This window comes from Branchiostoma belcheri, unplaced genomic scaffold (assembly GCF_001625305.1).
Source record: "Branchiostoma belcheri isolate BF01 breed outbred unplaced genomic scaffold, Haploidv18h27 scaffold70, whole genome shotgun sequence".
Taxonomy (NCBI): Eukaryota; Metazoa; Chordata; class Leptocardii; order Amphioxiformes; family Branchiostomatidae; genus Branchiostoma; species Branchiostoma belcheri.
The window spans coordinates 1,580,768-1,594,645 of NW_017804354.1; the positions used below are offsets into that span (position 1 = coordinate 1,580,768).

Genomic DNA, 13,878 nt, shown 5'->3' on the forward strand with positions numbered 1-13,878 from the left:
TGCAAATAACCGCAATTGAGGAAGTGGAGGTGCCTTACGAGTGTATTTAAAATCAGGAGACACAGCCGTCAGCCATGTTTAATTTGTTTTCATTCTGCTAGTTTGTGGTGGTACAACAAAATGAGAGCGCCTCGGGTGAGCTGGTTTAGGGACGAGCATAAATGTCAGAAATTTGACAAATATGTTGAGAAAAGGACAATCACACCCAGGTACCCAAATAGCACAGTTTGTTGTGACAAAATAAATGTTAGCCTCTACCAGGCTTCGGAAGGCGGTTGGAAAGAGTAGAAATCGGCCAAATAGAGATATAACATACCAGGGGAGTTGGTCCGCGCTTAGAGAACAGTTTGCAGCAACTAAGTGCAGACCAACTCCCCTGGCATGTTATATCTCTATTTGGCCGATTTCTACTCTTTCCAGCCGCCTCCCGAAGCCTGACAGAGGCTAACAAAATGCCTCTTTACAGGACTCCCTAGCGGACCATGGGAAGCTCATCTTCCTCGGCGTCCCCGCGCCCGGAACATATGATGACGACTCCTCCCAAGATCGTGAAGACCGCCTGTACCCAGGTCAGGTAGAAGGAGTAGCCAAACGGCACCGGCACGCCCGGAGTGTGGACGCGATTCACGGCGTAGCCGGTAAAGGCAACGGCGGCGATGATGCCACAAAACCCTGTTGGAAGATTAAAGGCAGCAATATAAGAAGACCATTGTATTAGAGGAGCAATTTTCTGAAGCTTGTTTGTATATGGGTTAATGGTTATTGCCGTACCTCTAGAGCAATATTTTATATAATTATTTAACCCATATATGCAGTCAAACTCGTCTAAGATGACCGCCCATGGGACCTAGGAAGAGTGGTCTTCTTGGACAAGTAGCCCTCTTATACAAAAAGCATGGGGAGAAGACAAAACAGAGAACGAAAAATCCGCATCAAACGTTCCACCCATTTTACAATATAGACTGCGCCATTATTGACCCAAAGTGCCACAATCGGCGCCATTTTTCTGCATGGCACAAAGACTGATGACATGCTGTCGACATCAATGGCAAACTGGCCGATTCCATCAAGATTTCTCCCCCTTGTTAAAATCAAGAAAATCTGCAGTGTCCTAGCCGTATGACAGACCAGGGAGGTTGAAATTTGATCTTGCACCTCCCTGAACAGCAGCTGCAGACTGAGTCCTGATAGTTAACACTAGCCGAATTTATCGGGGGGTTATGCAGTACAACCTCCTTGGTAAAACTATTTTTAAATTATCAAATCACGAAGAAGATGAAGAAGAGGAAAAAAAAACCTTTCATACATTGGTATGAACTGAAATACAAAGGGAAAAATATATTTCATCCAAACCTCGGTATGCAGTGAAATATAGAAACGATATCAAACGTACCTGCAAAAATAATCATACCACCACCGATCGTCTTGGCGTTGTTGGAGTTCTTTTTCAGGGTGAAGCAGGCCAGAGCTAGACCGGGGATGAGCAGCAGTACTCCGATCACGGCAAAGGCACGGGAGGCATGGACAGTAGCGGGCAGCCGACTGATATCTACAGAACACAACACGGTATTCTCTATAATTGTAGTCATGATACATTTCCTAGTTTTCGAAATTTATTAGGTAGAACAGAAACAAAATGGAATTAGACAAACGGTGTATCATTAGCTCCATATGTACGTTCATACATCTACATCTACAACTGCGAGAGGAATTGTACGTTGTAATACATATAGTTTATGCTGTAAATTTGTTGGTTCACGGATTCGCCCGCTTCATTTTTTTCTGATTTGCAGAAAAGATTCTAGTCCAGAAAAAAATGAGAAATGTATTGTTTTCCCTCATGTTTCTCCTCCTCCTGCCATTTCTTTGAAGATTTAACTCTGCCTTTCTTCAGCCGAATGATCTGGAATTTAGCATGGAGCTAGATAGAGTGGGCAAATACCCCCAGACAATTTTTTTAAACAGGCCTTTAAAATTGTTTTATTTGGTTTTTAGGCCATTTTTAGGCAAAAAATTATATATTTTGGGATCGGGAGCCCTGTACTAAAAAAACTAATGACCTGAAATTTGGTATTGGGATACCTTGGACAAATGTCTACAGAATGATATACAATGCCACTTTAAAGCTGTGTAAATTTTTGGCTCCTGTGCCCTAATATTAAGTCCGAATGACCTGAAATTTGCCCCCGGCCAATTGGAACGAGTTTGAGTGATTGACGGGCTACAAAGTAGCTGATTGTTAGCCATCACCCTACGCCCTACTTCATGCATCCATGCGCACGCAGTAAACGATCCCCAAGCACATTTTAAAGGGGATTTGGTATACTTATGCCATTTTCCAAGTTGCCAACACATAATTTATTGGACACAATGGTCCAAAACCGAAAATAGTTATAAAAGAATTTTGTAGATGCTTGCTCAGATAGACTGACATTTTACGCAGAAAATTAGTCTACCAACAAGTGTCCATCTACATATACATTTTAGGGTAAAGGTGACATGTTTAGCGCTGTCTCAGACTAATCATTACATGTGAAGACATGGTCATAATATTCCGATGTGAGGATTAAGGCCGCAGCAAGCAAATTTTATGGATGACATCAGCGCACGCATTAGTTTTCGCCTGATTTAGGAAAAAAAGAAATTTTGTTCCTGTCTGAAAGTGGTCAACATGACTAAATTTGGCAAAGATGTCTGTTGTCATGTGGGAACGTGGATGGCAGATAAACATGAAGTAAGGAGGAAGGACAAGGTTCTGATTTATATTGTGTTGTCTTTTACTTTGATGCAGTGAACAGGTTAACTGTACTAGAGATACGGGAGATGCATTCACACATATGCTGCACTGATCGACTCGATCCGGACAATTCTATCCTAGTAGGAATGGAGTCATAGACTCGTCTTGCCCCCGATAAACGGTTTGGACATAAGTTGTTTTTTCTCTTACCCGTATAGGAATTATTATATATTGTTGGCGTTTCTTTCTGTTTATTTCCTTCAAGGACAGTGGGATTACATCTTTTTTTTTTTGCCTCACACACAGACACACACACACACACACACACACACACACACACACACACACACACACACACCGCAATTTCATGCCGGCAACACGAATGCTCCCTTGCGGTGTTTGGCGCCGCTAGGGGATCATCGTATTTTTCTCTTTTACAGGAACTTGGGTGGGAAAAATTAACTGATCGACGTTATGTCCACTCTCTTGTTTTACTTCATAAAATTGTCCATGGCCAAGCTCGTAAGTACGTAACTGATCTAATCCCACCCGAGGTCTCTGAATCATACCACCTTCGCAACAAACGCAATTTACAAGCACTATTCTGCAATTATATTTGTTTTCAAAAATCTTTTATGCCAAATTCAATCCAGTTATTGAACCGTCTCGACCCTAGTGTTCGCTTGTTGAACGCCTCTTTGTTTAAATCATATTTGGTCAAATCTGTACATGTTCGCCCTGTTGTTAAAACATATTTTAGTTCGGGACCAGGGTACACCTGTGCCCTGTTAACGCGCCTTCGGGTCGGAACCTGCAGCTTAAATCATAGTCTGTTTGTGGGTGGTCCTTGGCTAGCTTATAGACACTCGCGCTTTTGTTTTTCATTATTTTCATAGAATCACGTGATAGTTGTGTATCCACAAAGAGAGAACGCTAGGACGTAATTTATAGTTAAAATCATTTATATTAAAGTGAAGTTCGGATATATTTAGAATGACTTTGTGTCATTAAACTATGCAAAAAAAAGAAATGTGGTCTCCACGGCCCAGCTAGCATATACTAGTATGGGGATATGGGGATATTGGGTTATTCGCTCGGCCGCGGCAAAGCCAAACAATTAAATTAAGTTACCAAATGTGGCTATCATGATAAATAAAAGTAACGTTAGAAATAAGGGGAGGGTACGGAATAATAACACCCCCTGCGGCAAAACTACCCGGCTATTTCAAGATCGGGTGTGCCAATTTATATCCATCACATCCTGTTGGTAATTTTATTGAACTTATCATTCAAATACAGTAATTGTCAAGACAATCCTGTACTGTGTTGGTGAATAAATGTTCTGTTTTTTTTTTGTTTTTTTTAATTTAGCCAGGGTGGCCCTATCAGTGACTAAGCACTGCTTAACAGCGGGGGTTCTGGACACATAAAAACATACAAATGATACAAGAAACAATGTGGCAAAGCATACAGAAATACTAATCTGGTTTCAATGCCAATCGAAATACTTCAAAACGTAACAAACTGAATGCTTTAATCATTTTAAAACATTTGGCCGGAGCCAAACACTGTTCGGCTTCTTCCAACCATGGTTAGGAGTAGGTTGGCTGTGGTTGGCTGGTCTTCGGTCAGATCGGTCACAGTTTGGCAGAAGTTGTGCAGTGTTCGGGAGGTCAAATTCGTGAATGTGTGACACGGGCGTGGCGCATTTTACTTTGGGTATATTGATATTAAGTCCGAATGACCTGAAATTTGCCCCCGGCCAATTGTTCTCCCTAAGACCACAGCAAGTAATGTTTATGGATGACATCAGCGATCGCATTCATTTTCGCCTGATTTTGAAATTTGCGGGATTTGCCAATTACAACCTGACAACATGGTAATGATATCAAGTTATGTTAATGCATAGTGAGGGATTCTTTTCAACAGGAAAGGAACTGTTTTGAGTGATTGACGGGCTACAAAGTAGCTGATTGTTAGCCATCACCCTACGCCCTACTTCATGCATCCATGCGTACGCAGTAAACGATCCCCAAGCACATTTTAAAGGGGATTTTGTATACGTATGCCATTTTCCAAGTTGCCAACACATAATTCATTGGACACAATGCTCCAAAGCCGAAAATAGGTATAAAATAATTTTGTAGATTTACCTTCTTGCTCAGATAGACTGACATTTTACGCAGAAAATTAGTCTACCAACAAGTGTCCATCTACATATACATTTTAGGGTAAAGGTGACATGTTCAGCGCTGTCTCAGACTAATCATTACATGTCAAGACATGGTCATAATATTCCGATGTGAGGATTAAGGCCACAGCAAGCAAATTTTATGGATGACATCAGCGCACGCATTAGTTTTCGCCTGATTTAGGAAAAAAAAGAAATTTTGTTCCTGTCTGAAAGTGGTCAACATGCCGAAATTTGGCAAAGATGTCTGTTGTCATGTTAGAACCTGGATGGCAGAACATGAAATGAGGAGGCAATATAAGGTTCTGATTTATATTGTTTCGTCTTTTACTTTGATGCAGTGAACAAGTTAACTGTACTAGAGACAATTCTATCCCAGTGGGAATGGGGTCATAGACTCGTCTTGCCCCCGATAAAATGTTTGGACATAAGTTGTTTTTTTCTCTTACCCGGATAGGCTGCGCAGATTGTCACTCCCAAGTTAGTAAAGCACGTCTTCCACAATCCCATCTCTGCTCCAGCCCCGCCCTGGGCTGCCGACAGCCAGGCGGTCGTCGCTATCCCCACCACAAACACCACCAGCCCGAGAAAAGAGCAGCCGATTCCACCGACCAGAAGACGGTTCATCTTGCCACAGTGTTGTGGTCAGGTTTTACGTCTCGATAAGATCAGTTATGACGCTTCAGAAAGGCGTCGACCGACAGGGTCACGAAATGAGAGGCTGGAAATGAGACAAACTGGAGAGGAGCGGCGGAAATAAGTCTTTGTTCGGTCCGTTACGTCATCGTATCTAAGCACGTGATCGAAACTAGGCTCGTGATTGGTCGAATTCGTTGGTAGGTGCTGATCGACTAAAAACAAACGTGACTGGAATTATTATATATTGTTGGCGTTTCTTTCTGTTTATTTCCTGCAAGGACAGTGGAATTACATCTTTTTATTTTGCCTCTCTCTCTCTCATAACCCAGAAAAAATTGCTGTAATGCAAAAAAATATATAAATCATTCTATGCCAAACCATGTATCAATGTACCAAGTGGCCAATGGCCTTGCATTGAGCGACACCGTTAAAAAAAAACGGTTCGTGAGCTGCCAACACACATGCGCGCACACACACACACACACACACAGAACCACACACACACACACCGCAATTTAATGCCGGCAACACGAATGCTCCCTTACGGTGTCTGGCGCCGCTAGGGGATCATCGTATTTTTCTCTTTTACAGGAGCTTGGGTGGGAAAAATTAACTGATCGACGTTATGTCCACTCTCTTGTTTTACTTCATAAAATTGTCCATGGCCAAGCTCGTAAGTACGTAACTGATCTAATCCCACCCGAGGTCTCTGAATCATACCACCTTCGCAACAAACGCAATTTCCAAGCGCTATTCTGCAATTCTACTTGTTTTCAAAAATCTTTTATACCAAATTCAATCCAGTTATTGAACAGTCTCGACCCTAGTGTTCGCTTGTTGAATGCCTCTTTGTTTAAATCATATTTGGTCAAATCTGTACATGTTCGCCCTGTTGTTAAAACATATTTTAGTTCGGGACCAGGGTACACCTGTGCCCTGTTAACGCGCCTTCGGGTCGAAACCTGCAGCTTAAATCATAGTCTGTTTGTGGGTGGTCCTTGGCTAGCTTATAGACACTCGCGCTTTTGTTTTTCATTATTTTCATAGAATCACGTGATAGTTGTGTATCCACAAAGAGAGAACGCTAGAACGTAATTTATAGTTAAAATCATTTATATTAAAGTGAAGTTCGGATATATTTAGAATGACTTTGTGTCATTAAACTATGACAAAAAAAAAGAAGAAATGTGGTCTCCACGGCCCAGCTAGCATATACTAGTATGGGAATATTGGGTTACTCGCTCGGCCGCGGCAAAGCAAAACAATTAAATTAAGTTACCAAATGTGTCTATCATGATAAAAAAAAGTAACGTTAGAAATAAGGAGAGGGTACGGGATAATAACACCCCCTACGGCAAAACTACCCGGCTATTTCAGATCAGGTGCGCCAATTTATATTTATCACATCCTGTTGGTAATTTTATTGAACTTATCATTCAAATACAGTAATTGTCCAGACAATCCTGTACTGTGTTGATGAATAAATGTTCTCTTTTCTTTAGCCAGGGTGGCCCTATCAGTGACTAAGCACTGCTTTGCAGCGGGGCCCTGGACACAAAAACATACAAATGATACAAGAAACAAAACGTAAAGAAATACTAATCTGGTATCAATGCCATCCGGAATACTTCAAAACGTAACAAACTGAATGTTTTAATCATTTTAAAACATTTGGCTGGAGCCAAACACTGTTCGGCTTCTTCCAACCATGGTTAGGAGTAGGTCGGCTGTGGTTGGCTGGTCTTCGGTCAGATTGGTCACTGTTTGGGAGAAGTTGTGCAGTGTTCGGGAGGTCAAATTCGTGAATGTGTGACACGGGCGTGGCGCATTTCACTTTGGGTATATTTTAACAGCTAAGAAAGTAACTCCATGTAGTGAGATTTTTTTTGAAAATTCATTTTTACACATAGAGCTAATCAGGTCATTTGACGAAGGCTTTCGAACGTTAATATTTTTTAGGTTATGACTGAGAAAAGCTTTAAATTTTAAATGCTTAACTGACCACAAAAGCGTGATTTGTTGTCATACTTAGACATACCACGACGCGGATTTTACAAGTGATCTTCCCCTTTCTGTTCAGAATGTTGACAATCTAGGAGCCGATAAATTCACACTGAAGACGAATTTCAGACCTGGTGCTACACCATACAGATATAGTTAGAACCACAATTGTTACAATGTTTAAATAAAAAAATTGCAGCCAGTGTTACTAGTGTAAAGTTTGCATTCATTTTATATTAAAAAATGGTCATTGTTTTAACATTTAGCCCGTTAGTTATACATATCTAGGATAGTTTTTGCAGATAAGTTGCTACAATATTTTAAAACATAAACTGTACTTCACAAAGGATTGCAAAACACTTATCTCCTGTTGTTCTTTTGATTCCAACAACACAATACATAATGACGACACACCGACGACGTTTTTCAACTGATTTTTACGAGGAGGGCACTGAAACGAATGAACGAACAATAGATATACTAATTTTTCAAGTGACGAAAGTCATGTAAAGTGTCTTTCCCAGGGGCACAAGGTTAGTGACATAGCAGGATTCTTACCCGGGACCCCTTGGTTCCAGACCGAACAATCTGTGCATGTGTGTGTTATTCCACACAACCCCACCCTCTTTTGTTATTTGGGTGATAGATAGTAAGGACAATAAAATTACTACAGTGAGGGTTGTTAAATCAAAGATCTGGACTTTTACACAACTGTTGGAAAAGCGCGAGAACCTTATGCAATAAACGTTTAGTTTTTGCTATCGTTCCGAAATTGGGCCCCAAGCAACAACTGTGAAATCCTATCTTGAAAGTTTATCTGTGTTGGTAGAAGTTATTATGAGCAAGATTGAACTGTAATTGCGAAGACCAAAAAAAATTGACTCACCCAAATTTTCGACTGTACAACTCAGTCTTTGTCAAGGAATGAGCAATCCACCGCTTCTGTGACGTCACGCAGATAATACGCGACTCCGTGAGCAGTAGAGGTTGCAGAAAGTTTCTGGCACCCCTCGTCTCCGGAATATACTGGGCAAAACACAAAAGGAGAATAAATGTGGGGTAGTTTACCACATACAGTGTCAAGGACAGAACTCAGATGGGAGGGACCATGTAAAGAAACATATATTGGAGAGACTGAAAGATCTCTCAAGGCTAGGTTCAGAACACACACGACCTACATGTAGCTCGTCTTGTTCGGAAGTCTCACAACATAAACATATTGAATTGCCTGGACATTCAGTCTCATTGGATAAAGTATGAGTCAGACTTTTTCGCACGAGGGATTAAGGAGGCCATCTACATCAGGGCATTACAACCATCTCTCAACAGGGACGGAGGGCGCCACGAACTTTCTGAAAACTATGATCTACTGCTCACGGAGTCACGCGTGTTATCTGTGTGGCGTCACGGAAGCGGTAGATTGCTCATTCGTTGACAAAGACTGAAGTGGTACAGTAAAAAAAATGGGTGAGTCCAATTTTTGCTGGTGTTGTCAATTACAGTTGAATCTTGTATCATAAATGTGCCATCCCATCAAATTTTACAGCTTTAAGTTTCTCTTTGCAATGTAACTCGATAGGCTGACAATTAAAAACTTTATGACAGAATCTGTGAAAACATTTTTCTTTGTCCTATCAACCGTGAAAATAGGAATGTCCATCAAGGAAGAAAAAGAAAGCCGAAAGTCATGGAACAGACATACACTCCAATAACGCCGTAAGCTAAACGTGTTTGTATCTTTGGGTCTAGAGATATTTTCAAGCAATTGACACTATTGTGCAAGGAAGAAGAGGATTGTTTTTTTTTTAGGAATCATTCTAGTCTATTGGTGATCCTTCTCATGATTATAGTATTTCATTGGTCTCATACTTTAATTACAGATCAAGTTGAATGTCATCGTGTTCAAAAATGCTGTTATGAATCAAGTACCATGTTATGTGAGCACCCTAAGAACACAGAACTATAGAAAACGTTCGTCAGAGTTGTATAGCGTTACGTATTCAAAAGTTTGTGACCGACGCAAAAACCTTTTTGTTATAGATTATTAGATATATTAGGTGCAGCACCGGTGCCCTCAAGCATGCCCTTACCTTTTCGTAGTCACCAGATATGGGGTCTCTAGTTGTCGGTGCCCTGTGCGCTGTTCTGCTGTCCTCCTGTTTGGGAGAAGCTGACAGACCGTAGCGCCAGTTTGAAGTGGTGACGCCGGTAACAACGACGGCACACCCAGGGTGCGGGACGCAATACCCCATTTTTAAGACTATACCACGTACTCAGTGCTTTACGGGTGCTTTCTGCGACAGTACTACTGGACACGTAAGCTGTGATTAGAAAGTATTTTGTTAAATTAGGAGGCTTAACGGCAGAGTGGTCGACTCGGGACGAAGAGGTCCCGAGTTCGAGTCCTGACATGCTACCGACGTTGTGTCCTTGGAAAAGGCACTTAACTCGACTATCCTCACTCCGCTTAGGTAAAGATGAGTATTGTATTGTCATTAATATAACTTCAAAAAATTGAGTGTGTCCCCAACACCTCTTGCGATTACACGTTGGAATAAAAAAAGTAGCAGGTATCGTTTTGAGTGTTGCTGTTTGTGTGTCTACTAGATATTAGTGCTCAGAAAATAAGGCGTGTGTGTGGGGTGTGGGGTGTGTGGGTGGCATATTGTCATATCATCAGAGAACATTATCAATGAATTAAGCAGTTCGGGCATTTTTTCGCAATGTAAGTCAGATTGTCTTCTGTCGAGGTAAATTTGAAGTAAATAAGCAATGTAAAATGTTTAAGTAAATAAACAATATAAACGTGTAACAAAGATTCCCCAACAGGGGTCAATTTATATCCAACATAAGGTAAATCATAGTAACTTGGTATATGATGATTAACAATGTCATTTTCTAGTTATGCCCATGAAATGTGTTTGTTTTTCCTTACTTTTTAATGCTACATAGCTCTATTGTGTTCGGAGGGAGTGGGACGATGATCGCTGTCACCCATCCTGTTATCACGCAGTTGCGGTATTCGATCCTTGCTGCTCTAGTGGTACTGGTTACGTGTGCCCAAACGGTAAGAATGTAGATCACGTGATGACGTGGTACGAATTTCATGACTCCGCGCAAAGCTCCGCCAAATCTTCATATTTTACGCAATACTGTTGTTTGCATGTGTGACGTCACGGTATACCTGTTACCTTTTTGTGATCTGTTTGCAGCCTTACTGTCACCAAAATCACACATATTATCAAACCTGTCGCCCTGTGTGTACATTTTGTGTACATTGATTGATCGATCGATTACACGCAGCAACACATATGAAGTTAATGCCTAGGAGATGATATTTAGGTGTAGCACCGAGATAACTAATTCTCTTCAGGTCCGAACTGCCACAATCCACACGGAGGCCCACCTATCCCAGAAGGCCAGACGATGTACGTGAACCTAGAGCAGTGTAACTGTACGAGCGGGGGAGAGATGGCAGTCTGCAGCCCCATCCCGCCGCCAGAGTGTTATGACGCACGTTACGAATTCAACGTCCCTTCCCTCACCCCTTACACCTGCCCAAACGGTGAGAACGTACATGTGATTTAATCTGGCAACAGAATGTATACCATGTATGTGTAACTCTATAACTAGCTAAACTGGCGAATTATTCACTCTATAAAGGTATTTTTCAAAGACTATTAGACTAATCAATAACTAATCTCTCTTTCGGTTGACCTATTTCTTCAATCTAGATCAGTAGGAAATAAATTGGGCCTGCTCAAAATGAAGGATATATTTAGTCCATCCATAACATAATTAATTCTAGAGAGCTCCCGCTTGTGTTCCAGTGGTCTAGTGAAAAAAAATCGGGAAGTATGTTTGCTTAGTTTCCAGATGTTTTGTATGATTGTCGTAAACTTAGTTTGGAAATGAACGAAAACCGATGCGCGCACAGATGTCATCCATATAATCAAATCAACATGGCCTTATTTACAAGCACACACACTATGAAACCATACATTGAATAACCTATACATATACTATGATTATCATTTATTTTTAAAATCATGCCGGTGACCTAATTGCATGTACAGAGTGAAAGAAAGTAAAGTAAAGCAGTAGAATTTCTGTACTAGCTATAATAGTACTTCATATGATTCGTCCTCATCTTCATCATTCAAAGTGGTCAATCTCTTGCTACTAGTGACTGGTAATACCTCTGTAGATTCTTTACCCTGGAAGAGCACCGTATTCCTTCTCTCTTGACAGTTCCATACTTTTGTGACAACATCAAAGTAATTTTGGTTTGTATCAATCAATCAATCAATCAATCAATCAATCAATTAAAAATGGTTTCTGCTAAAATCACGAACATTGCAACAGAAGCTGAATTGCGTTCAGAGATGTACATCATTTCTTTTAAAAAACATTAACGACTGCACAGTCAACATATTACACACATTTAGCATAACTAGATTCAAATTTTGCTCACATTTGCATCTTAAATATCAAAATTACATTTACATTCCATATACAAGTTTCACAAAATATATTAGAGACATTTACAAATTTAAGAGTAATATCATTTCGATTCGTTCAACAGCCTTAAGAGGGATGGTAAAGGGCTGTTGTAACATCTTGTTGTACGTGTGGTAGGGAGAGCCCGTTTTGTAGAGTGTCTGAGTTCACGTCGGGTTGACTGTCCCCGGGTTGGAGGTAGCAGGTCAGCAGTTCTCTCTGACTTCTCCATGCTGACTGCAAACTTACGGCACAGGTTGACTCTCCTGTTCTCCAGTGTCTCAAGACCACACTGTTGTAGAGCTGAGGCATAGTCAGTATAGTTCTTTCCAAGGATGGTGCGACAGGCACGTTTTTGTACTTGTTCGATAGTTGCTGCCTGTTGGTGGGATAGACTGTGGTGCCATACCGATGCGCAATACAGGTCTAATAAAACCGCAGTATACAGTTACTAAGTCCGCTACAGGGAGGCAGAAAGCTCTCAACTTTCGCAGCATGAACAAGCGTTTGCTGCCCTTCTTGGTTGATTCGCTGATCTGTTTGTTTCACTTCAGGTTTGACTGCAGCCATAACCCTAGCCTAGCACTTTGCAACGTCCACAGATGTACCAGTATGTTGGAAAAATACAAAAGACTAACATTCTAAGTTATTGACAGTCTTGAGTTTGAATGTTAAACACAAAACAACAGATATTTAAAAAAATGTCAAAATTAAATGTTAAAATTGTTAAAATGTAAAATTATTAAAAATGTTAAAATTATTAAAAATGTTAAAATTATTAAAAATGTTAAAATTGTTAAAAATGTTAAAATTGTTAAAAATGTTGAAATTTTAAAAAATGTTAAAATTGTTAAGAATGTTAAAATGGTTAAAAAATATTCGATATACCGAGGTTCGAACTTGCAATGCCTGGAATTGCCGCCCTGCGCGTTACCAACCGAGCTACTAGGTGTGATTTAATTACTACGCGTTTCACCGCGTTTCTAACTTTTTGTTTACTCGCGGGGCGTAGGTCATTGACCTCCCGCTTGCGTTGTTCCAACAGAGAAGAGCAAAATGTCTGGCAGTTTTTGAGTAAGATTTTCAGTGTTTCAGATTTTCAATGCACCTATCATTCTTCCAACTAGTTCGTACCTAGTTAGGTGAACTGTTTATTGGAATCACAAGAATCGGTATCAAATATCAAAGTATCAAATAGTAAACATCAATCGCCCACGGCCGACCCGCCGCGCTGATAATCCCCGTATTGTCCACAAATTGTCAACAAATACGTGAAAAATGAGGTGGAATAAGTGTCATGTAAATCTCAAAATACAATGGCTGCTCATTAACGACCGAAATCTCGCGAAAGATTTCTTACTCAGGAGTTTTGCAGTGGCGTTTCCCATTACCAGTACTAGTTCTGCGAAAGGTCTGCGCATTCTCCCGCAGAACGTCCCCCACTCTCCCGCAGAACGTACCGCACTCTCCCGCAGAACGTACCGCACTCTCCCGCTGGACGTACCGCACTCTCCCGCTGGACGTACCGCACTCTCCCGCAGAACGTACCGCACTCTCCCGCTGGACGTACCGCACTCTCCCGCAGAACGTATCGCACTCTCCCGGAGGACGTCCCGCACTCTCCCGAGGGAAGTCCCGCACAGCGTCCTGCACTCTCCCGCAGAACGTCCCTCGAAAATCGATGCGTATTTCGTGGCCTGTGCTGTACCTACCAAAACACTTGAGTTCATACTGTCAAAATGGAATGGCTTTGAACAGGTGTTAATTGAGTTAATCCAATCAAATCCAACAGCCAATCAGCAAGAAGAAT

General features: G+C 41.1%; 2 protein-coding genes across 2 annotated transcripts in view; one reads left to right on the forward strand and one right to left on the reverse strand.

Moving 5' to 3' along the window:
- Positions 1–472: 472 nt before the first annotated feature.
- Positions 473–5,642, reverse strand: LOC109484848 (claudin-11-like). Its single transcript, XM_019788202.1, has 3 exons — positions 5,378–5,642; positions 1,394–1,549; positions 473–672 (listed from the first exon to the last, which is right to left on the reverse strand). The coding sequence occupies exons 1-3, from the start codon at positions 5,553–5,555 to the stop codon at positions 473–475; spliced, it is 534 nt and encodes a 177-aa protein (XP_019643761.1). The 5' UTR covers positions 5,556–5,642.
- A 4,794-nt stretch (positions 5,643–10,436) lies between these two features.
- The window catches only part of LOC109484813, a 9,869-nt gene continuing 6,427 nt past the window's right edge, over positions 10,437–13,878 (forward strand). Inside the window, exons 1-2 of the mRNA XM_019788174.1 lie at positions 10,437–10,635; positions 10,942–11,133. Of these exons, the coding sequence (XP_019643733.1) occupies positions 10,995–11,133 (139 nt within the window). The 5' untranslated portion in view covers positions 10,437–10,635; positions 10,942–10,994. The remainder of the gene's footprint in view (positions 10,636–10,941; positions 11,134–13,878) is intronic.

Excerpts from the sequence above, each read along its gene's own strand:
- LOC109484848 (XM_019788202.1), bottom strand. The coding sequence starts at position 5,555 with ATGAACCGTCTTCTGGTCGGTGGAATCGGCTGCTCTTTTCTCGGGCTG. Across the intron at positions 1,550-5,377 it reads AATCTGCGCAGCCTATCCGG|ATATCAGTCGGCTGCCCGCT; the intron begins GTAAGAGAAAAA and ends TGTGTTCTGTAG. Across the intron at positions 673-1,393 it reads TGGTATGATTATTTTTGCAG|GGTTTTGTGGCATCATCGCC; the intron begins GTACGTTTGATA and ends ATCTTCCAACAG.